Source organism: Episyrphus balteatus, chromosome 4, assembly GCF_945859705.1.
Source record: "Episyrphus balteatus chromosome 4, idEpiBalt1.1, whole genome shotgun sequence".
NCBI classification, from domain to species: domain Eukaryota; kingdom Metazoa; phylum Arthropoda; class Insecta; order Diptera; family Syrphidae; genus Episyrphus; species Episyrphus balteatus.
This window is the reverse complement of record NC_079137.1, coordinates 38,239,868-38,266,238: the sequence shown is the minus strand read 5'-3', so window position 1 is coordinate 38,266,238 and position 26,371 is coordinate 38,239,868. Positions and strand designations below refer to the sequence as shown.

The 26,371-nt window shown below is 29.5% G+C and overlaps 1 protein-coding gene across 2 annotated transcripts in view; it reads right to left on the bottom strand.

Annotated features, from left to right (window-relative positions):
- Positions 1–25,915, bottom strand: part of LOC129920279 (ell-associated factor Eaf) — a 61,402-nt gene extending 35,487 nt beyond the window's left edge. The window contains exons 1-3 of one of the 2 annotated variants that reach the window (XM_056001598.1): positions 25,585–25,915; positions 24,178–25,402; positions 20,055–20,147 (exon numbers count right to left, since the gene is read on the bottom strand). In XM_056001598.1, coding sequence (XP_055857573.1) covers positions 20,055–20,147; positions 24,178–25,186 — 1,102 coding nt within the window. In that variant the 5' untranslated portion in view covers positions 25,187–25,402; positions 25,585–25,915. Of the gene's footprint in view, positions 1–20,054; positions 20,148–24,177; positions 25,529–25,584 lie in introns of those variants that run through there. The other variant, XM_056001597.1, reaches the window with a different exon arrangement.
- Between the last annotated feature and the right edge of the window lie 456 nt (positions 25,916–26,371).

Sequence of the window (26,371 nt, the reverse complement as noted above, 5' to 3'; positions counted from 1 at the left end):
AAAAAAAATTTGGTGAAAATTTGAGCCGTTAAAAAAAATTTTAAGAGGTCTATCATCGGTGTTTTTTATTTGTATACATGATATGATGTTTTACAACAGAACTGATAGAAGATCAAAGTAAAAAAAAATTTTTGTTCATTTTTTCTTATATAAAATTAAATTTCCTACAAAAAAGATCTAATTGAAAATTTTCGTCAGACGAGCCGTATTCGAGTAATTAAGCTTTTTAAATCGAAGTGTTTTTTCAATTTGACTGTTTCACTTTGGAATTTTGTGATGAGCAAATAAGTGAATAGAAAAATAAAACCACGACAGATTCTTATAGGAAATTTAATTCTCTACAAAAAAAGTCTCATAGTAATTTTCCCTAAATTGAGTTCTGAAGAAGTTATTCACGATTTAAATCGAGAAAAAATTAAAAAATCAATTTTCAATTTCAAAATTTTCTAATTCACTAAAAATTCAATATTTTCAAATTAGCAAGATGTTTTCTTGTAGCTACTTAAACGTTCTATAAAATTAATTGGCAGCAAATTAATTGCTTTAACCGTTAAGAAGATATTCGTATCAAAACCAATGCCCACTGATTTCAATAGTTTTCTTATGACAAGTATGCATTGCGATTTGAATAAGATTATCTTCTAAACGGTTAAAGCAATTAATTTGCTGCCAAGGAACTTTTTATAGAACGTTTAAGTCGCTACAAGAAAACATCTTGCTAATTTGAAAATATTGAATTTTCAGTGAATTAGAAAATTTTGAAATTGAAAATTGATTTTTTAATTTTTTCTCGATTTAAATCGTGAATAACTTCTTCAGAACTCAATTTAGGGAAAATTACTATGAGACCTTTTTTGTAGAGAATTAAATTTCCTATAAGAATCTGTCGTGGTTTTATTTTTCTATTCACTTATTTGCTCATCACAAAATTCCAAAGTGAAACAGTCAAATTGAAAAAACACTTCGATTTAAAAAGCTTAATTACTCGAATACGGCTCGTCTGACGAAAATTTTCAATTAGATCTTTTTTGTAGGAAATTTAATTTTATATAAGAAAAAATGAACAAAATTTTTTTTTACTTTGATCTTCTATCAGTTCTGTTGTAAAACATCATATCATGTATAAAAATAAAAAACACCGATGATAGACCTCTTAAAATTTTTTTTAACGGCTCAAATTTTCACCAAATTTTTTTTTCATCATCCTGAACAAGATTTTCAAATTAACTTTCAAAAAAAAAATATTTTATTTTTTTGGCCCAGTCTAATGTAGGTACAGTACATTATAACAAAAAATATCTTTCTTCCTTTTAAAAAATAATGTGTATATCTCCATAGGCATCACACCTCAAAACGACACGGGTACTTAGTTCCCGGAACCGCAGTATACTACCAACAAAATATATGCACAATACAGTACAACAACAGTGCTCGCAATGGTTTTTTTTTTTTTTTATTTTGTTCCTTATAAAGTACGTCGACGACTAGTTATATGACTCTCTGGTTAATAATGTCACTCGTTTTATGTTCGTTCCTGTTTCTCTCTCTTTATAACGAAGACAAATAAAGAAACAAAAAAAAAAATGAAAATGCAAAAAAAAAACTCATAATAATTATCTATATCCACAACGTATAATGTAACCCCGGCATAACCCACTAAAAGCACTAACTCGACACAAAAGACCAAAGACCCAAGACCAACATTGCAGCTTTGAACTGAGCTATCAACCTGCAGCAAATATAAAAATAAAGGTGCTTTAGCCGCAGATAAAACTAGATACCTAAAATTTGCCGCATACTCTCGAACTCACTTCGTAAGTTTCATTCGTGACACCACCCTCATTCCACTTTCCGTCGTTAGCTGCTGCTGCTCTGCGCGACGTATAACGTTCCGTAAACCACATCATCATTACCGCCTTCTTTATGTCCCTGTATCTTTTCTCTCTTTTTGAAAAAAAAAAAAAATATAAATTTTTTTTTTCTCTGCTAGGTATAAATCTCATCTAATGATGATGAGGAGGAGGAGGTTTTTCAGGCTGGCGCTGCTCTATAGGTACTACAACAAAAACCTACAACAAGTCTTTAGGTGAAATATTATGTTGTATGATGGTTGTGCTTGTTTTTTTCCTTCTCAAAACAAATTTTTTTTGTATTTAATTTTATTGTGTAATAATAGATTTTAATTTGTTTATTTGTTTTTGTTGGTATATTTTTGTTGTTGGGTTTAATGTACAAAGAGTAAAAGTGACGAATATTAAAACAACAAATTAATGGGCCAACAAATTAGCGCGTCAATTTGAAATATTAAATTTTAATGGTATTTTTGTATAAAGGTAATTTTTATTTCGATTCATATCGATTGAATTTAGGAAGAATTTATTAAGAGGAAACAATTATTATTATTTGATGAAGACAGTTCTACATTTATTTTTTATTTTCTGAAGAAATTATTTATATTTATTAGATTAAAGTAGAATTTTTATACGATTATAAATTTATTGATAACTTTTAAATTAAAGTTAAAATCTGCTGTTTTGACACTATTTCATTAAACGGAGAAATTGTGGTGAAATGTGGAAAAACACAATTCAGAAGATACTTTACAGTTCTAGGAAACAAATTGGCAAAGCGTCAGTCTCATTTTTATGAAGGATCTTAAAATAGATGATGTCCACATTAAATCCCAACACCTTCAAACAATAGGATTTCCGCTTTAAATTGTAATCTATAGGTATAAATTCTGTAAAATTTACGGTGAACTTCATTTCATTTTAGTGTGAATTTTCATCTTAAAAACCAACTAAAAATAAAAATTTTAAAATAATCGTCAGGTTTTAGATTTAGTTGCAGTTTTTCATACTAACTTCCAATAGTGAGATGGTTTGATGGTAAAGCATTTTCCTAGCTGTAGGATCAATCCCCAGTGGCTGTCAGTTTATTTTTTTTAATTAAAATGTTTCCACATAAAAATAAGATGAATTTCCGCTAAAAATTAAGCGAATTTCTTTAAAATTTGTACATTCAAGAAATTAATAAGATTTATCCGCTTAATTTAAGACGAAAATCATCTTAGCAAAAAACAATCGTCAGAAAGTTAAATTATGGTCAAATACTTCGTTATTAGGTCAGATTTAGGCTCGATTTATTCACTCTCAATTATAAGTCCCCATTAAAAATTAAAATCTTGCAAATCACATACAATTTCCTAAAAAATGCATTGTAGTAAATAATTCTGCTAAAAAAAAATGACCAGGTGGTAAGAAACTGGGTATAAACCTTTTAAATATACATACCTAATCCATGAAATAAAAAACGACAATGCCTCTGTGGACAAGGGGGAACGGGTCGTTTTTCTGTATTCCAAAATTCTGTATGACCAAAATTCTGTATCTCAATAAAAAATTCTGTATGAACATAAATCTGTATTCCATTATTCTAGTATTCTGCTTTTCTATTATTCTGTATTTCAAATTTCTGTAAATCCAAAATTCTGTTTTCTAAATTCTGCAAATCCATTTATTCTGCTTTTTGTTTATTGAACAATTTGTATTCAATAAAAAAATTAAGTATAACAGTGTATAAGAGCCGTTTGCTAAAACAAAATTTAAGGTTTTATGTTCTTCATAAAACCTTATGTGACAGTTTACGCAGAGGAAAAATTAGACAATAAGAGTCTATGTTCTACATAAATATTTTAGTTTCGTTTCAGAAAATGGCCCTAAAACGACTTATAAAAAAGAGAAAAACAAATAAAAAATAACAAAAGTGCGCACTTTTTTCATTATCAAAACAATTTTTCTTTTATCATTTACAGAATTTTGGAATACAGAATTTTGAAATCCAGAATTTTGTATTTACAGAATTTCAGAATACCGAATTTTAAAATACAGAATTTTGGAATCCGAATTTTGGCACATACAGAATTTCGACCCCAACCCTGGGCAAGGTCAAATGATGCTTTGACTGGAGTAAAGCCAGAACCATAATTGGCGTTGTTTTCTTTATATTTTCGATAAGTTTTCATCCGTCGAGCGCGGTTGCGAGCGCTGTTCCCCTCCATTTCATCCGACGCTTCAGTCAATTATAGTTCTGGCTTAAAAGGAGATGGTTTTTTTTTTTAAAGTCGATAATATTTTAAGATTTAAACCACTCTTATTGTTAACGACGAGTTATCATAAAAAAATTTGTTTTCAATTAATTTTGTAACAGACGAAACTCAAGTTTTTAAACTATACGTTTGCGAATTTTATGTAATTGCTCGGCTTACTTAAAAGTTTAATATGAACAATCAAAAGAGCTATATTCTACTCACCGTTTTCTGATAGCTACCAAAACTGTGTCTGTATCTAACAACAAAGCCCTTTTTCAAATCTTACAAATCAGATGAAAAAAACTAAAGCTTCAATGAACCTATATCTATTACGTCACAATACCTTTTAAGAAAATCAACGGTGTGAAAAAAGTTGCATGAGAACAAACAGAAGAAAAAAAACCCTCTTATGTAAGCCTCACTTCCTAATGTAATTTCCTTAAAAGAAAAATAACAAAAAATAACTGCCAACAAAAAAAACCATATTGAAAAGTGAAAGGCATGACCTTTGTTGAATATTATTGACATTTGAGAAACTGATACATCATACCATCAAAATCATTGTGACATCAAAAAACTATGTTTGTATTTATGTATACATGTCGATAAATTGATCAAATTGCCTCAAGCATTTTACCTACTTATACTAAATATGGTTTTGACCTAGCCAATCATTGTGAATGAAAACAAAAGTTATTTTAAAAATAGAAGCTTGAGGCTTGAGAGTATGTATGTTTTTTTTTTCACTATTATATTACCACCACTTGAGAGGGTCTCACATTGAGAACAATGAATGAAAAAGAATTGAGTTACGATAAAGAAGTCTCCATATATGAATGTGCATAGTATACCTAGAAAATATGTTTAAAGTCACAATTCACAATCATCACCAACACTATACCTTCTTACACTTCTACTTTTTTTTTTTGTTGCTGTGGAGTTATATTTCATTAAACGATATCTCGCTCTGTTATAAATGTTGACCACGAAAGCGGTCAAGACAATTAATCATATAAAAAATAAAGTATATTTCTTGTCCGCTTCATGCCCTAAATAATTTTCCTGTTTTATTTTTTTTATCGCTCTAGAAGTAATAAAAAAAAAAATAATAAAAATTATTTATTTACTTTTATATAGATCCGGGTTATATTTTTTTTTTTACAAGAATTCTAAAAAGAGTTTTTTGTGAATGGTTTCATTAAACATCATAAAAGTCAGTTAACATATAGAACGGCCAGTAAAATTCATCACAAAAGAATTTGTGAAATTGATGAAATAATTCAGACACTGTTCCAAAATCTTGAGCAAAAGTAAAAGTCGATAAATATGACGAATGACGGGATATTACAATGTATTTTGTTTTAAATGCCATTATGAGTCTAGGAAATTCTTATTTCTTGATGAGTTTCTATTTTTTTAGAGAAATTATGTTGAAGAAGTATCGGTATTGGAGGTTGATTGGTAAACGACAAGTAAGTAAGTGAAAGCCTATCAGATAAGTTGGTTACATTCAACGGAATAAGTTCGTTGAAATGAACAGAGTAAGTAAGTGTAAATTGGCTAAAATCACCGCAGTAACTTATTTATACGAAAAATTCACTTGTTGGAAGACAAATTGCATAAAAGGTCCTCCCTGTCTTCACATCATTATAATAATCAAATGTCGATGTTTCAATTAATGTGAATTGGAATTGCATATGTTTTCCAATCAGTCAAAAAAAAAACATGATTTCGTAATCTTAAAATTTCAATCAAACAAACCTAGCAAAACTTCATTTGTAGAAAATGACAGCTGTCACTCAATTTGCAAAAAAACATCATTTTAGGCGTGTCCCGCAAAGAGAAACTTCTAAGTGCTGATTTAAAGATATTTTCAGAGATTTTTGGACAAACAATTTTAGATCATAAAATGGGAGAATTTGCAAATATTAGAAGAATAACTAAATTAAAATGGAAGAAAATGAAATAGAATGAAGTATTTATAATTCAAAATTAAATATGCAAAGTATACGATAGGTGTGAGAAGAAAAAAATAAACTCAAAGCAATTTCCGTAAGTTACGTAAAACTTTTCATCAACTTTCTTCATACCAATTTTACCAATTCATGCCTCTAGTCGACTAAAAAGTATTATTCAGAGATCAGAAATAAATCTCAACCTTTTGAAAGGTTCCTTAATAACTCTTATTTGTCGCCATTTTCAATAAAGGTCATAAAATAACCTTTATTTAAAAAAAAAAAGAAAAATTTCGGTCAAGGTCTGAGAAACCTTTATCCTTTAAGCAGTGAGATTTATCGCTGAGAGAAAAATGTAGGTATCAATTCTTAGAGACATGGGAGTGGTGCCATATGAAAGCTTATATTCTCAGCTACCCGATAGTGGTATAATCGGATTTTTGAATTTTTTTTTTTTTTCAAAATTCCGAGAAAATCGAGTTTGAAAGTTGGGGTAAATTTTTTTTCGAAAAATTCCCGAATCTTTGAACGCTCCTGGAAGCTAAACCGCTTGAGAGCAATTTTTGGGAGCGATGCCAAATGATAGCTTGTGTCATGGGCCTACGCTTTGCACATTGTCAGATTTTTAAAAAATCATCTTCCATGTTAAACCGCCACATCATGCCTATTTTTTCAGAATCGGGCTTAACTTTTTTTTTATCTTTAAGTTCTCCCGGTTTGAGAACGCGTGCACCTACAGGGATGGGAGTTGTACCCAAATGTAGGTTAGAGTCCCCGCTACCTTTTGGCATCGGTCTTCTGAAATATTCAAAATTGCATTGGTTGTGCTTGTCGTCTTTAGATTTTACTTTAAACAAAAAGAGATATAATCTTGGGTCTAAAGAACTTTCAGAGTCTATTTAATACATAAACTTAGAAAAAAAAACATCCTTTTCATATTTATTTTTGCAATATAAAGACATTCTTGACATATTCGACATTTTCCTTTAAATTGACCATTTTTGATTTATTTTCAGCAAAAACGGTTAAAGGTTGACCTTTTACATTTATTTTTTTGTAAAAATCTCAACCATTGAGAGATAATAAAAAAAAAAAAATAAAAAATAAATCTCAACCGATAACCTTAATTTTTGATTTAAAAAAATAAATCTCAAACCTTAATTGAAACTATTTAAAGTAATATGGTAGCTCTCAGAGAGAAACCAATTGAAAATAAAGGTTGACTGTTATTTCTGATCTCTGGTATTATTTGATCTAGAAACGCCCCAATTTATGTATAATTTTATTGCAAGACCGTGACATGTTTTTTTTTCGACAAAAAATACTAGTTTTTAAGAACGGGCGTTTCTAGATTATTGTTTGGTATTTGAAAATTAGAGTATCCATGGAGCCATAATTTTCAACAACCGGATTTGACGCACAGTCTTTTCCTCAAAAGAATCGTTTAAGTTTTTTATCCTTTTTGTTAGATGGTGTTTATAATTTTGGCAAAAAATATAAACATTTTGTTTTTCAATAATAAAATTTGTTGTCATGTTGTCACACAGGTGACTAAGGTTAACCTGGCAATTTAGAAAAAACTTCTGAGCCGACCATTAGGCTCGAGCCCACGATGCCGGCTCTGCAGTCAACTTCCTTTTCCTGGACATCAGTGAGCTTATCTTATAGTCTTTAATTTCTGTAAACAAAATTAATTTGTATTTTTACTTCAATTACGAATATCAAGAAAAAGTTTCCCTAACTTCTAACTAATAAAAAAAAAATGCATAACCTTTTTTTCTGTTTTAAAAACACAATAGACTAATGAAGACATTTTCTCATTAAAATAAGCCTTAAAAAAGGAACCTTAAAAGCTCCTTAAGTCTATTTAGAATGACAATTTTATTTTAATAAGTAATTAATTACGTTAATGCAATCTTTATTATTTTATGGTTCATATTCTAAAAAAAGTTTAAGCTGAAGACTTTTTTCAATTTGGAAAAAATTTAAACTTAGTACTATATAAACTATTGACTGAAATAAAAAAAAAAAAAAACAAGAAACATTTTTAAGGCACCAGGTGCTTATATATTTTTACGCAAGCATACTTTGTAATGTGACGACAAAATAGCCACACACAAAAACAAAATATAAAACAATCTCAAGGCATCGCATCCAAAAAAAAAAAAACTCAAAACAAAAGCAAAAAAATGATCAACATCGGCGAGAGTATGAAAATAACATTTTTCACATTTTCATCTTCAAGTATTTTTTTTCTTTTTGCTTTTAATTTCGATTCAAAGTGGGTGGGAAGCTTTTTTTATAACACTTGGGTGTCACATATAAAATGTATGTATATAGTCTTTATACACAATAATGCCGGGATGGGTCTCCTCATCCGGCTATAATATCACAATAGCTCGCGATGCTACTACAAGACATATTTATATCAAAGAGAAAGAGAAGAGGAAAAAATGTATAGAGAACAAAAATAGCTAGCAAGTTAAAAACCTTGGATGCACACAGATTCTGAATCATTTCCTTACAAAAAAAAAATTAAAAAAAAAAAAACCAAAAACAAAGAGAAGTATAAAGCCCACGCAATCATCGTCATAGCTCTCTTTTAGCAGCATTGGTCCGTTTTCAACAAAATGAGTATATTTTCATTTTCACCATCATCATACAATGTTTTAGTTTGGTATATTGTAGAATCAGATGGGAGTTGAGACTGAATTTTAATTATTTCGGTTACCAAGTCAATGGTAATTAATGAAGGTTGAAAGATACACTCGATCTATCTTTGGTTTGGAGATAAAAATCAGTTGACCGCACAGAAGCATCGCTTGTGACCTATTTTTTTAAATTAAATTTAGAATTGAACAAGAACACTCTATCCAAACTGGGTCCTTTATAAGTATTTTGTTGAAGTAAAATTTGAATGGATTGCTTTGAAGGTTGTTAGCTTTATAGGACATATTATGTATAGATTTTTTTTTTTTTATACATAGAGGGAAATATTCTTTAAAGCATTAAATTAGAAATGTTATACATCTGAATAATTTCAGTAGAAGCATTAATTTCAAGTCCAAAATTTTAATGAAAGCGAATATTTGGCTGGTTTCTTCGTAAACCCCTAGAATCATGAACCCAATTTAGTCTAATACAGGCAAAACTTCTCATTTTATTCATGGTATCAATATTATTGGAACCTGAATTAAATTTGGCTCATTTTTTTAACCATCAGGAAAGACCATACATCAAAAAACTTTTTTCTTGGATGAAATTTCCTTATTTTTTCAAAGTACTTTTGGTTAGTGACTAAAAATCAAAATTTTAAATAACCTATTGAAATTTCTGAATGTTGGTTTTTGAGCTAAAACACCAATGCAACACAAAACTGTTTTTTAAAGTTTTACTTTTAAGGATAAATGGCAGACAGTATCAAAAAAAAAAAAATATGGGGGTAGGGTACTACAAAAACCTTAATTTATGTACCACAACTGTATAAAATCACTAAAATGTAAGTAGGTTACTTCTGTTAAAAAAAAAAAAAAACTAACTAACAATCCATGTCAAATGTATTTATGTCGTTACCCAAATTCGAATTCTTCTTCACAATTTTCCTTATGTATTGTGGTAGCTTTGGCAATCCTCACTAATTAACTGCCATTCAGCAGACTTGCCTTAAACACAAACTCAATTATACTCATTTCCAATGAATGTTCGAACATGCACAATGAACATATCTCATTTAAGTCGTCCTCTACAATACCATGTTGACTTTGGTTAGTAATCTGCTTATAAGCTAATAAATCCTTCTCTATGCTTTCACCTTTGTGTCATCTCAATACACACATGCGAACATACACAAAACATTTATTGATTTAATTCTAAACATTTGAGCAATTAGAATAATATTAATTCAACAAGTGTATATTATGTACTCGTATGTAGGTAATTCCAGTTCTGCAAGTGAAATAAAATGAACAAAACAAAAAAAAAAAGGTGAATTGATTCAATTACGATACTGCCATCGTCTTATTTTCTTTAAAAGTCTGTTAATTACGATTGTTGAACTTTTTTGTCCAACTTAAAAAGTTATTTTGTGATTTGAACTGTTTTATTTAAGATCTAGAAAAAGAAAATTAAAATTGTATCGATATTGCTAGTACCTAACTAAGCAACCAGGTTTTTTGGCGTGCTGAACTTGAATCCGAAGTCAAAAGATTTTTATTACGTCACGTTTTGAGATAAAACGGTAAGAAAATAAAAAAAAAAAAACTTTTCTTTCCAGTTTTTGGGATTATGCTAAAATGTAAGTTGATTCATCGTTACATGTAACGCTTTCTAAAAGAACTTATTTTTTTCATTCAAAGTCTGCTTAAATCTTTACGTTCAAGTTAAGGTTTTTGGCTTTTTGTTCTCCCCAAAGTGTTAACGTAGTGACAAATAAAAGGTCTCAATTAGTATGCCTAATATTTTGCTGGAGCTGAGACAAATTACCTCATGATAATAACATAACACTAAAAATTGTCAAAAAAATGGTTTGCCTTACTCACACATTATAGGTTCACGTTGGAATGTACCAAGAGATAAACGAAAAACCTAGTGAACTACAAACTGTAAAAAAAGAAACACCGCCAAAGCTATCTTCTGTCTTTAAAGAACTAACAAGGTATATCCCTGGCTAATTAATAATACATATAACCTCGTTCAAGATATTACATGATAACCTAAAACGATTATGCAAAAGTTTGAAAAGCGTGTACCATTGTGGCTTCCGTTCTTAAAAATGCACCAACACCAAATCTCTATATGACCAATCCTGAAAAAAAAAAAACACATTGTCAGGGGCTCTTTATGCTAATTAAAAAACTCGCATTCCAAGTAAAAATATGGTTTTTGGCAAGGAGATTCGTTACCATTTATTGTCTTGAAGCTGATAATGCGAGTCTGTTACTTCAAGTATGGCCAACATTTAAAAGGGCATGCAAAACTATAAAACCGTGAGACATATAGCCTACAGCTGAGGTAAAAATTGACAAACCTTTAACCTTCACAGCTAAATCTGCACCATTGTACTCAGTGAGTGCGAAACGAACGGCTTTTTTAAAAAGTTATATTAGGGTCTATTGTATTGAAATTACACACTTCTAAAAGAATTTGCAAGGAACTTTCTGATAGGAAATCTAATCATTTTTCAGAGTTAGACCGCCAAACCTGAAAAATGCATTCAAATTTTCCTGTTGTGTCAATCTTTTTTCAGATTATGACCCCTGTTCACAATACAAAAAAAGTTACTTAATATCGACGTTAATATCAACTTGGGCTAGTCAAATGTACTGCACAAAATTTACTTAGAAGAAGAAATACTTGCTCTATACAGTAAACCCATTTTGTTGACCCTGCTTTGTGAAACAAGTACTAGACTACCTATTCCATTCTTAAAAATTAATCACACAAGAAAGGTTAAAAGCTCTCTTCTCTTTTCTACCTCAACGTATCTGTTGGTAGTTATTATTTTGAACTCAAAATTGCATAACTTGTTAAGATTTTTTTTTTTTTACATTAAGAATCAGAGCGCATTTATGTGTTAAATAAAGAAGAAAGATGAAAGATGAAATAATTCTTATCGCTGTTCCATATTTCTTTTTTAAAAAGAACCTGCAAATGACACCCACAATAAATAAACAATTTAGTAATATAAAAATATTTCCCAAAAAAAATGTACAAACAAAAAAAAACTTTCCCAAATTTCATTTTAGTTCCTTCGTATAATATGTTTTATCAAAGAATTGAAATCGGGTCCACCACCTGTGTCTTCCCACATTTTGACTAATGCCAATAAAATTAACCCCTCATTGGCGCTCTTAATTAGTAAAAGAATGTTAAGTTTCCTCTTTCATCACACAATAATTTGTACTCATAAATGTCTAGACAGGCAGTGCTTGACGTACATATAATTTTTTTTTTTTGTTTTGTTAAACAAAAACAACAATACCAATGAGAAGAAAAATTTAACAACACGCGAAAATACTTTAAAAGATTGAAGAGAAAGATTGGAAAGATGATGAAAATATAAGACGATGTACATAAATTGAATGACTTTTCAGCAATTTTATGCTCTTTTGTTACTTTTATAGTTGTTAGAGGAAGACTTAGGAAAAAAAGGCACCAAGCAAGTTAGCAAATACAAAAAAAAAAAAAAATAATAATAAAATAGACGGCGACTCTATACGATGTCGACAAAACACACACTTCTTTTCCTTCCCAGACCACAATTTTATTTTATTTTTTATATAAAAGTGTATTCCACTTAACGCTCTGTTGGTTTATGAGTGTGCGATGTACTTACATGCGATTATTATGTCATCGGCCACTCTCTCACAAAAAAAAAAAGTGGGAGTTGCAGCTGGAATTCTATGCGGGTCGTATTTTTATTTCAGCACACAAAAAGGTAGAGTAGCAAAGGAATTTGTCAATTAGAATGTTATTCGCACAAAAGAAGGGTCTTTCGAAGAATTTGCATACGAGGAAACCGGTTAACCAAAATAAAAACTTGCTAGAATGTGTTTTATTGCTTACTTTTCCTGAACACTTGGTATGGTGTTTTTTTTTAAATTATTATTTATTTTATAAAGGATGTGATGGTCTAGGAGCGTGATGTTATGTTATTTTATTTTGTAGCATACACACATAAATTATTGCCATGGTACTTTTTCAGCTAAAAGTTGTGAGACATATTTATTACAAATATATGTTTCGTTAATTACTTTTAAACTTTGAACTTGTTCAGTAAATTATTGTTCCATTTATGTATCTTATCTACCTACATTTTTGTTTTCTTCAAATTCGGTCGAATCAACTACCCTTCATGCTCATACTCAATTCAAGACCCTCATAAATATGTTTATTAACAATTTTATTCTTTGTTCTTTTTGTGTATAACAAGGTACTTTGGACACCTGGAGAACCCGATTATGGAACGACCATTGTCAGGTAAAGAGATGCTCGAAATTCAAGCCAGATACCGAAGTATGCGATTAACCCGAATCCGACCTAAGAATTGCACAACGCTATAGTTTTTGAGATATTTAAACTTGACGATTTACTTGTCTGGAATATTTTTTTTGAAAATTTTGAATCGAAGCTAAACTCAGGTAGAGGGAAATACCGATCCTTTATTTTATTCCACAATATGGTTAGTGTTCAAAGACAAATTTTTATTTCATGTGGTTCAAATACAAGATAGACAAGCACATCATCCATACATGCTTCATTTATGAAAGTCAAATTCTGAAAATAAATTTTAATTTCTCTATTCGAATGCAAAGAATTGTCATAACGCGCGATTTGAACATACATACAATGTTTATAACATCTCTTTTCAGGCCAAACAACACCGGAAATAAGGCTTTTTGATTGAGCCGGCTCGAATATCGCAAGTCAACAATCTAGCCGAACAGTATGTATGATTCTCTGAAACTGGCAAATACTAATAGTGTGGATTTCCATTTTAAACAGATATTCTTGTAGCAAATCCAATGATCTCATTTGGCAAATGGATATTGCCAAATGATTTTTATTCGTAACTGTGTGCAAGCAGTTTTTCCATATAAAAATTTACAGAAACAAATGTTCACAAAACTGTCAATTGCTTCGGTGTTTGTGAAAGTGCGTGAGGAAATACGTGTAAATCTCTTTAAAAATCAAGATCTGAAAAATTTGATCTCAGATCAATAAAAAATGATCTCTTTTTGCAAATAGAATTTGAGATACCAGTAATTCCCAGTATTTTTTGACAGAAGATCAATAATAATTAAAAATAATTGATTTTTTGTGGCAAAAGGAAATTTACATTAGAGTACCTACATACCACTAATACTATTCGTGAAATGCTAGAAGCTATATCTAACTATAACTTCTAAAAATGCTCATTAGCAACAACTGTTTCCCAGTTATTACATCAAAAAACAATTACAAATGAAGCTCTTCATCATTACAAAGATCTTAAACTTTTGCAATCGTACAGTTTTTGTTTTAGATTTTTATTTTTTTATTTTTGATGTTCCATATGATAGGATTTCACCATTCGTTGGACTTTGGATATGTTTTAGAGGAAATTTAATTCTGCTTCGATACTTCTTCATTAAAAATGTAGGAAGTAATTTATTTGAAGTATAGATAAAGGACCCTATTGTTAATTTAAGGAATTTCCGGTATTTATTTTGCGATCGTGAAATGATGAAATGACAGCTTTATTGCACATGCCGATTGCCGATAGATCCTGATTAAAACTTTTAAGCATGACAAACGTTAACATGTTGTAAAGAGAAAATTTTTATTTGCGATAGTTAATCAATATACGTACAATTCTACAGTGTATATGTGTATATTAATTACAACTAATATTAACTCTTCCACCTACGATCCTCAAAAAAAAAATGTATACCTCCAAGGTCAATACCAACACTCTCAGTTATAAAGGTATGAAGGTTTGTTTATTCAAGGCCATTCAACAAATCATCTCTCAATCCAAACCCAATATGCGAAAACTCTTCTTAAAGTTTAAGTGAAACTGCTAAAGTTCAAATTTTAAAATTAAGCTTGATGAAAGGAGGCTCGCCTTTTATTTAAAAATTTAACAAATATCATTTTACTTAATTTATACATTTTTACATTTTATTAGAACCAATTACTTATTTTGTTTTCAATTTAATTTTTTCTAATTGAAAGATAAGTATGTTCATTTTGTTGATACCAATAAATAATCTCTTTCTACATTTGACTTTCAATTGATAAGAACTTCATCTAAATGTACGTACGGGTATATAGGTATATGATTATAAACATGTATTCTTATCTCCTTCTGTGCAAAAGTAAGTACAAACTGTTTACTAGAATACAAACACACACTCAATTCTTAAGTTGTGTTAAAACTTGTGTATTCATTATCACACAATTAATGATTAATGATAATGACATTTATTGCATTTAAGTTGCAAAATTCACCACCAACAACGATTGCCGGCAATGGCAACAAATAGTGCCTTAATGATCATCTTTATCATCTTCATTATTTTATGCAAGCGTATCAAGTTGTGTATTACTCATTTTGAATGTTTTGCAATCATCACTCATAAAATCATTTTAATATTATAGAGAGTCTGGACATTTTGAAGTTCAAGGTCTGCTTGGAGTGTGCATAGTTAAAATGTAATCACATCACTAAAAGTAATTAGGGTTAGGGTATTCCCTCTCAGATGAGATGACAGTAAGTGGGAAATCCCCCTGAGAATTAGAAACATAGTTCCGTTTCATTCAAACTTCTTTTAAAAATACAAGCAACCCATTGAAATTATTACTTTAATAACTCAAGAAACTATTTTTAGCTAAAAAATGCCACTTGATAACGGAATGGCAAATTCTTGAATTTATAATTGAAAAACAAAAATAAACATAACAAGCTTTGTATTTATGCTATGCACCTTAAACTAATTTAAATTCAAGATCTATTTTCAATCAAATGCAAGAAATTCCAGACTTCAAACATTATTATGTACATTGGCCATGAATATTGCGTATAAATTACTTTATGATATGATTTGACGACGAATGACATTGAAGTATTCTTGAGAATTTATTGAATTCACAGGTTTTTGTTTACAGATGGCGTGCGCCAGCTAAGAAAAAACAAAAAAATGCGGTCGACAACAAAATTTTTGTATCTGAAATAGAAATTGAAAACCTGTAGTAGGTATAAAGGTATGTATGTATGAAAGAAATCATGCAAAAAGAGAAGATCAATGGCATCGTGCAAAGTGTTTCAATCGATACTATACATGTATAAGTCTTCAGTTAAACATCACGAACATACAAAATGGGTTCTTTGTTGCATTTGAATAAAATAGAATGATTCAACTTTGTAGCAAAATTGGCCAACAACAATTTGGGAATCTTTTGTGAGAATATTTTATCGATACAAAGGTTTATATTTTTTTCTATCCGAGATGATTGTCCTACAAGTTTACTAATTTTTTATATTTTTTTTTAATAATTAATTGCTGATATCGAAATTTAGTTAACACCTAATCTTACAAATCTTACTTATCTGTTTACTCAGATCTTAAACAATTTTTCATTTCAGAAAACTAATCAAAATTTATATTAACCAAAAGAGACCGAACTCCAATAGGTTTTTAATTTGTATGAATTTTTTATCTGAACACTTATTCATGATCAACAAAGTTAAAACAAAAAAAGAAGAAAAGAAAACTTGAATGCCATTTCGATATATCCGATAATGCATAATGCCTTTTTCAAAAGTGAAAGTAAAGCGAAAACGGGAAACTACTATTGGAACTGATCGGAATCTAAAATGTTGGTTTCTCATCATAAATAGATACAAGAGTTTGAAGAAAAATAAAAGAAATAATCGAATAGTTTTTGTTTTTATTTGCATTTCAAGAATACAAATCGATGATGGTGGGCAAGTAGGAAATAATTTGTATGATCTGATGCAAGATTTTAACATAAGATGGATTTATATCGTATTTGTCTGATCCTAAATAGGTTAGCTAGTAAGTCTTAACATCACATGTATTAGATATAATCTACCATATTGTGGGGATATTAAATACTTTTTATCAACAACTCTATTATATAATAACAATAAGCTTGAAGAAATATCTATTGAATGTAAGACCGACAAAGACAGACAATAGGCCAAAGAGTATAGAAAATATATGATCATCGGCACCAATAATATTGCCCAAAAGGTAGGTAATATATTTGTTTCTATACAGGATTATGTTAGAAACGTATTTGCATTGAAGAGGATTATAAATCTTTAACATCACGAGTACAAGAAGAAGAATATCAAATAGTAAGAACAGATGTCACCAAATGGATTATTTGTTTCATCAAAGAAAGTTGCATTTTAGAAAATTTGACCTTATGATGGCCATTTATATCTGTCCGATGAGCGTAAAAAATCTTTTGCTCGTTGAATAACTTTTAGAACATGGATCTGTTTTTGGGTAACACAACAAGAGATTATAGAATTAAATACAAAATAATACTAGACTTATTGTCAACACTGAGATGAAAAGTACGGTAATCTCCACCAACTTAAGTGAAGAAATACAAAATCATTTTTTTTTTTTTTTGATAAAAAAAAGAACCATCTTGAGTCTATTACTCAGACTGACCAAGTCAACAATTATATAAATTTGTTCAACTGTTTCTTTAACAAATATAGACTTTGTTTAACATAATAGAACAAATAACATCGTCTTGTTGAACCAGTTGAAAGTAACTTTCAACCAATTAATCGCAAAATTTGCAAAGAAAAATAAATAAACGATAAAGCAACTCGAACTATAAATTTATTTTCCATCTTTCTATTTTAATATCAGCTAAAAATGTCACTTAGATTTTACAGTTCAGCCACTTCTAGGTTCGCCTCAACGAAAATAAGAATTTATTTAGAGGTTTGCCTAAAGGCATTAGTCAAACCTAGATTAAGATTTAATTTGATCTTTAAATAAATTATATGCCTTCGCATTCGGGACTTTTAATAATTTTCAATATTTTGAAATCAATCAATTTTATTCTCTAAAATTTAAGTAATGTCTCTTTTGCTTTCCTTCTCATTCTAAGCTAAGCATTATTAAATCAAACATATATTAAAGGAAAAGGCGTTTTTTAAGCTATGCGGGGTACTCAAAATTTTAAATTGGTAAAAAATTTACGTTTTACTTTTAATGATAAAACTATTTATACCGACACTTTTCTGAAGAGAGTAAACAAATTGAACACCGAATTGAGGTTTCATCTTTCTTTAAAATGTGTCGATCTTTGATTTTTATAATGTTAAATCTATAAGCTTATTCTTTAGAGACACATGACAATATGATTTGAAAGTTACAACAGGTAGCATTGATCACAGTGATAACATATTCCTGCATCCATTACTATTATTTAATAGGTCTTAATTCCTGGTACAACCACTTTGCTGTTTCATGTTTTTTTTTTCTTATTGACTCAGTGAAAGGCTATTAAAACATGTTATTTTTTTAAAATGCTAGATCAATTGTTGGATATAATCCAAGAAAGCTAATCGATCACGCCATTTCCGTATCAGGAAAACATATCCAAACTATAATACAACTTGTGCAAACTCCTCTCAAAAATCTTCGAAAATGGGTAATAACTTTTGGATTAAGCGTAAGACTAAATTCGAGTAAGTACTTTTGTCTCTTTAATAACTACGGCGTGTTTCAACCGGAAATTATGGCTATCAAAGAGGTATTAACCTGAATCAAAGAAAATGTGCTATTTACACAAGATAGTCGTATCTTCTCTAATAGCAAAACCGCACTCAAATCAAATTGCCCGATTGTAGACCATCTCTCATGAATTTGTCGGAACAGTTTAACATTCACCTCTTTTGGGTACCGGGTAACAATGATATTCTGGAAAGCTACGAAACAGGTAAACTTGCCAGGATTGGAACTATAATTCCAATTTATCAATAAAGTAAACATTGGTATACCAATCGAAAACTCATGCTAAAGCATGCTATAGCGGCAACAAACAAGATATGGTCAAACATAACAACTTGCCAAACGCCTTCAACACGTTCAAAATTTTGTCCCTGCAAATATTGCATAATAACTCCGTAATATACTGGACACTGTATCATAGGCAGACAAGCTGTAAGACTAGGCGTAGTCTCAAATCTATTACCCCAATACCCATTCTTTTTTGTTGTCCAAAATACCCATTCTTTTTGGCTATAGACCCTTAGATCAAAATGAGAGGGTGAAATATTATATGAACACTGCCCAAAAGCGTAAAAGAAAATTACTGTTATTAGATCGAACAGAAAAATGTTCAACCATGTATTTTTAGCAAATATAATTTACATATTGTTGTCAAGGGGATAAATCAAAACAATTGTTGTTAATTCATTTATTTGATAAAATGGGCTACTATGTAAGGTAATGACGTAGCCTGAAATCCCCGATTTCAATTTCAAAATTTGATTGTACTAACCGGATGTTAATCGATTCATGTTTTATTGACGTACGCTACTGACCCAAAGCATCAACATCTTTCTTATGAAAACGAATGAAGGAAATAAAAATACCAAATATTTCCTCAATTTTTCTGAAGCAATTACATTGACGTATTGAATTTTTTATAGTCGCTAAATGTGCGAAAAAAGTTTTTGTCATACACTTGCAAAAGATCTACAAAAATCCTACTTCGCGATTTTCTTACTGTATCGAAAGATGGATTTAATCGCTAAAAACATAGTTACTTTAAATTTCTTCAATTCAAAATGTGAGTATCCAAATAAACGTGGTTGCTTCGAAAATCTATTTTTATATTTACGAGTATAAAATAATTGTAAAGCTACGTAATACGGAGGAGGAGACATTTCATTTATAACCTTTATTCTAAAAATATACTCAACAAGTAAATTTAAGAAAAGAAAAACAAACTTAACTTTGGCATTTTGCTGCCCCTTTTTTTACTGTAATCAATAAATCTGCCAATTTTATTATTTTTCCAACACATAACTTCATTTTCTTAACAAATACATGGACATTCGTGTGTAAGTAATTAATTTCAAAGAATCTTATCTTATCTTGATTTAGCTTATTATTAGAATTACCAGGAAGTTATTCTCTACGAATTGAAAGAGTGTGTGCCCACTCATGATGCGACACAATTAACTTCGATAATCAATTTTTCCGATAATACAATAATAATTTTTTAGCGTTAATTTGTTGTTCTACAATACCTATTATATATAAAGAAAAAAAAAAAACAAATTGTGTTCACATACACGATAAAAATAAATCGAATATAATAGCTTCCACCCAATGTGGCCGTATTACATTTATTATGAAATTAATAAACCATTTTGTGTGATATATATATAACGTAACTCTTTAACTTGGTTCCATTTTTATATTAAAAAGAATTATGAAATAAATAAATTGTTTAAATTTACTTACCTAAATTTGGCACGGTAACAGTAACTTGATTATTTGATCCAATATCCACATCAGCTACTCTGTTAACATCCACACTTGCTGGCTTAAAATCATCTAAAATAATTATAGAGTATCAGAATCAGTGTGTCCTTATTTTTTTTTTTTCAAGAAATTCATTGAGATGCACAACGAGAAAATAAAAAAGAGAAAATTCCACAAAAATTACTTTTACTGAGACTAGCTCAAAATTAAAATGACAAACTGTGGTACCTACAATATTACACATATTTTAATGAATAATACCAAAAACTTTTTCATCAATATTAGTTTTTGGAACATAGGAGATCTTAGAAAGCAAAGTTAAACTTAAAACAGCAAAAAAAAAAAAAGGTTTTGACAATTTGATCAAATACAAAATCTTGTTTTTGTGTTAAAACGAAAAAAAAAAAAACTTAATATTATGTTCCCAATGAAATTAAGCCAAAAATTATATGAACATTTCCCGTGGCAAACAAATTTATTAACAATAAAAAAAGGTGTTAAAAACTTTGGTTCAAAAACTATTTACTTGACAGTTGTAAGTAAGTTTAGCTTGCAATGCAAACCATTGAGCTGTTCAAATACTGTATTCTGTACATGTACACAAAAGTTTAACAACTTTTTTTCAATATTGTTGTGATTTTTAGTCTGTTTTGGACTATTTTATAAGTGATTTAATGGTATTTCCCTTATTTTATAAATACTATAACAAAATTAAAATCAATTTTCTGGGAACTCTTAATTCTAAAAAAAATAATTTTGGAAAAAGTCATATCCCCCTGAAAATTTTCCTGTCTACGACTTTGTTTACAAGTTGAGGTAACGGAGTTGACAAACAATTTTTGTATTATAATAGTTAATATAATCAGCTGAAAGCATTACCTTTCATAACTAAACATAAATATTAATCTTAAGAATTATTAGGATAATACAATTTGGTTTTACCGTTATAAAAAATTTGTTCAGGAAAATATTCTAAATGAAATATTTTTACTTGCCAAACCTTAGCTATATATTTTGGTGAGCAAAATTAAATACCCAATCAGATACCAAATTAAGAATTATTTGGGGACTATGTTTTCATTTAGATAATAAGGAAGATATTTTGTAAGTGTTCAAAAATATGACTTGGACGTTTAAAAAAAATAATCCGAAAGAACTTCCTTGTAACTCTGATCATCTTATAAAATTGCAATGTCGTGAATTTACGAATTGATAAAGGTGGTGCTCATTTGCCTTTTTGATACCAAAACTCATGAATTCGGTTAGTTATAAAAATTAATATAAAATATAAACGCTTTATAAAATTTTTGGAGTTGAGGTCACTTGAACTTATATTGAATTATATTCAATCACTCCACTTAAAATAAAAATAATTTAAATAATTTTTTATTACTTTTGTTATTTTTTTCTTCGTTAAAAAAAGATATATGTATGTATTTTTGTATTGCTCTTATTTTCCAATAAATTTTGAGGGTAATCTTTATCTTCAGGGCCTACGAGTATTATATGAAAATATCAATCAATTAAAAAATAAAAATAAGAATTTGTATTTAAATTAACAAGTTACAAAGTCACAGCAAATTGGAAGCTCTGCAGGATATGAAAGACTGGTAGCTAACAGCGCTAGCAATTTAGAGAGAGAGAGAGCAGTCTAAATGCAAAGAGATTATACTAGATCCACCTTGAAACATTAAGAAAACAAATAAACTGTCTGATTCTTCACTTCCCAAAAGAGGGAAAACTAACTTTATTTTTTTTTGTACTTTGCGTTCTACTGATGACGTTAAATGCAGAAAATTTATTATGTTTCTCTTTTCTTTAAAAGAAAAACTCTCCTGGTACCAAAGGAAAGTTTTTAGTGCTATTCAGGAATCTTCTGATTAAACAGACGACAGTGTTATGTTTTGTTTACTTGAAGAAAATAGATGTGAATTCAGCACAGTTCATTGGAAACTCTTTTCTTGAACACATTTCCCCGGAAGTTTTCATTCAGTATAGGGCTGAATATTTTTTCTAAACGGTATTTAAACGAACTTGAAATCGAGAACATAAAAAAAGCTTTTGTGTTAACTTAATTAAATAAACTACTTAAAATCTATTTTTTTTTTTAACAAACAATGACATTTTTAAATAAATAAGTGTTATTTATTTTGAATGATACTAATGGGAAGTTGTTTCGTGTGAAATTTCTAATATATAAAATTTTGATCTTTTCATGGTATTTCAAGTATTTTCATAAATAGAGCAAGTAGAAAAACTCAAATTCTAAGAATTTTGCAACCAGAAATTCCAAGAAAATCAACATCATATTATATTAGGTTACAAATAATTATAAAATAAGCAGAATCTGAACAGAGAATAGCAAACATATTATAGATGAGGAGAAATGCTTGTCCTTTAGGGTACATATGGTACAGGAATCAACATAAACTTAAAAACTTACTTGAATGAAAAAAGCTACTTAAGCAAATAATTTTTAAAAAAATCAATAGAAGTTTTTCTTTCAACTTTTTAATCAAATCTTCAATTTCAGTCCTCACTTCATTGTCAACTTATTTTACATAACGATTGGAAAAAGAACCCCAAATGTGAAGCCTTAAGTTGAAGCAATAAAGTGTGAGAGTTGTGTTCCCATTCGAGATTTGATCGAAATGGGGAATGTGGATATTTTCCAACAATCTAAGAAAATCCAGCACGAAGGGATAATGAACAAAGGAACATAATATAGAGCCAAAACATAATTCAAATAACTGTTTTGCAAAGAAATCCTCTTTTTAATAAAACAATATTTTTCTAAAAGATTTTTGGAATGCTGATTCCGAATCCGAAGTCAAAATTGCTCTAGAACGTCAGGTTTATTTTAGATTTTCCCATTAGAAAACCGTAAAAACACACTTTTTTTTTTTGCTGTTTTCGACGCAATATTTTGAAGTAAGGTAATCTGTTTCAACTGAATTTGTGACGGTTTTTAATAGAACTTGATATCTTAAATTTAAGTATGTTAAGTAAGTTTGGCATATTGTACTGATCTAAAAAAAAAATCATATTTATTTGTCCCATGAACAAAAGTATTGTGTTCTAATGATTTTGGTATGCTTATGACAGAATTTGTCCGAATTCGGATTCAAACTTAGCAAATCAAAAACTAAACAAAAAGTATACTTTTGTTCTTGGGACAAACAAATCTTAAGCTTTGTAGAGCAGTGTATTCGATACAAAAATTAGATATTTTTTAATAGCAAAATAGTAGGCACATAAAGTTATTAAACACGTAAAATCGTTAGTATTTAACGGATTAAACTAGAATTTGTTTAAAAAATATATTTTATAAAATTTTTCTTTACATTTTCAATTACATATTATACGACTTTTTATATATGTGGCGTTTTACAATTCTTCTAATTAAGATATTTCTGTTCGTGTGGGATTTACTAAAAACTGTAGGATTTCAATATTTTTTTGCTGTTTTTGTGTAAATCAGTATTTTATAATGTTAAAAAACATAAATGAATAATGACATATTTGGTGTCATATGATAGATCATAAGAGGAATTAATCCTCCAAATTTGAGCTGAATACAATTATGTAATAGTTTTAATTTTGAACAAGGTCATGGTCAATCTAAAAGGCATAGGCATATTTTCCACAAACTACTCACATTTTTCAAAAATCATTTTTAAAAAAATGGCACCTACGTGCTACAATTTTTCTGAAAATCGATTTACATTCAAGAAAGTCAAATCTTTCATAATAATACAAAATATAATTTACTTTACAAGTAAAATTTACTTAGAAATCTCAAATTACACGAAAACGATTTCGACAACCCAAAAAAAGCTCACAAAGATAAAATCAAAAGGAATATATTCGAAGCAGCAGGTCACATCATATGCAACACAATGATGCAAAGATAACAACAAAAATTGGAGCTAAGGGACGAAAAAAAAAGTTCAAAAGCTACTATAAAATTAATTTTAGAAATTGAAAGAAAAATTATGTAGGTATAAAAGCAATAATTTATGTGGATTTCTCTTTCTCATTTGTCTCATAGTGCAATCTCTAGAATTCTTCAAATTTTTTAGCTTCCACCAAAGCTTCTTACATTTTATCGTATGAAATGCAGTCGTTGTATTTTTCGAATTAAATGTGCAACCCAATTTCAATTCGCGAACTTCGCTACCGATATTCAATCGATCGGCCATGGTGGCCTTTTGTTTGGTCATCATCATCGTCGTCGTCGTTGAAATTCCTCCTGAATTACTATTATTACTATGGTTGCTATTGTTGTTGTTGTTGTAATTCCCAGAATACTGATTATAATTGCTATTACCTCCTCCGCCAGCAGCTGTTACACCCGACGATGATGATCCACCAGCAATCGAGGATGGACCTGACGATGAAGATGAACCACGATGGTTCAAATAATAATTCCTAGACGTTGACGGATTCGTTGTTGTAGATTTACGTGGAATTTTTGAAGAAATCACAGTTTTCTGTGATAAAGACGACGAAGATGGAGAGGATTTTTGGACAGATCCTCCTCCGGCTCGTTTTAATAATTTATAAATAATTTGCTGTGGACTGTTGTTGTTGTTGTTGTTGCTACTGCAACGTTGGCAAAAACACACCGAATCACTAAACTCAGTGAATTTGGATTTGTCTTGATTTAAGCTAACAAGGATTAAAGCTATCACCAGGATAACATAATCCCTATGGAGTCGATGTAGGAAGTGTTTAGAAGAAAATCTTGATTTCGTTTTGGTAGAATCAAGTAACGAAGAAGACGAAAAAGAAGAAGAAGACGAACGAGGAGACAACGTTGATGATGGTGATGATTTTATTAATTCACCACAAATAATTTTCACTTTGCTGCTGTCGTCGTTGTTGTCGTTACTTCTGGTTTTGGTTTCTTCTTTAACGTCCTTTGCCTCTTCTTCGTCTGTTGAATTGTATTTAGTTGTTGTTGTTGTTGTAAGTGGGGCTACTTTTGCTGTTTTTGTTGTTGTTGTTGCGTGCAATGTTGACGCAGGCTGACAGCAAGAAAAAAATAATTCACCTTCACCAACACCACCACCACCACTTGTACTACCACTACAACGAAAAGCTAACATATGTTGTGTATATGTACAAGGGAGAGAATTTCGATATTCCCCCCTACCGTTAACTCCTGTATTACAGCAACAACTGCTGCATGTGCGCTTTTTTTGTTGTTTTATAATTATTCACCACTTGTATATATGCGTGTGTGTTACAGAGTAATAGTAGATCACAAGAATAAAGAGGGGAAGAGAGAGAGAAGCGAAAAAAACTTTCACAAGAGACACAACCTAACCTCAAATTGAAAAAATAAAAAAAAGGAAAAAATTCAATTTATATTTTTTTTTTCTTCAAATTATTCGCATTTAATTTATGAAATTATTACACTTTTTTTTAACAATTTTCATTTTGAAAAACACTAGAATATATTTACATTCAAGTTTTTCTCTGAACAAAAAAAAATATTGCTCACTTTTTCTCACTTGTGGGGAATTTTTTTTTTTTTTTTACTTTTTTTCAGTGGTAAACAATGAATTGTGACAAAATGATTATAAATTTCACTTAAAAAGAAGAAAAGACGAATGTATTAAAGACGAACGCGAGATATGGATGGAGATTTTAATTATTTTTGATTCTTTTTTTTTTATGAAAAATTCTTTTTCATCAATCTGCGAACCGATTTCGATTTGCTGCGATGTTGCTTTTGATTTTTGCAATTTTTGACGTTTTTTTTCAACTCGAATCTTTCGTGGTGAGATTTGTCAATGTCGTTGAGATTTTATCGTGACGTAAAAAAAAATGAAAGAAAAAAAAAAAAAAACAAAGAAGAATGTCAAAAACCTTCGCATACATTTATACAAAATTTGCTGTTTTTGATTGGGTGTGTGTGTTTATATGTAAATATACGTGTAAAGGAGAGAAGATGGAATAAAAAAATCGTCGTAGACGTTTTCTTTAAATTTTAATTTACTTGAACTTTTTCTAATTTTTTTTTCACTTTACTTCTTTTTTTTTTTTTGTTAAATATAATCAGTGTAGAGTTGTGTTTTGAGGGTTTTTTTTTTCTATTTCATTGACGGATTTCTTTTTTCAGCGACGGCGGTGTTTTTTTTTTTTTTGATTGATTTTCTTTTTCTTGTTTCTTTGTGTTGATTTTGGTTTTATTTGGGTTAATTTTTAGTCTCACGACAACGATTTTGGGGCCATGATTGGTTATTAGGCTAGTTTATTATACTTTCGTTGGACAGCGACGACAACGA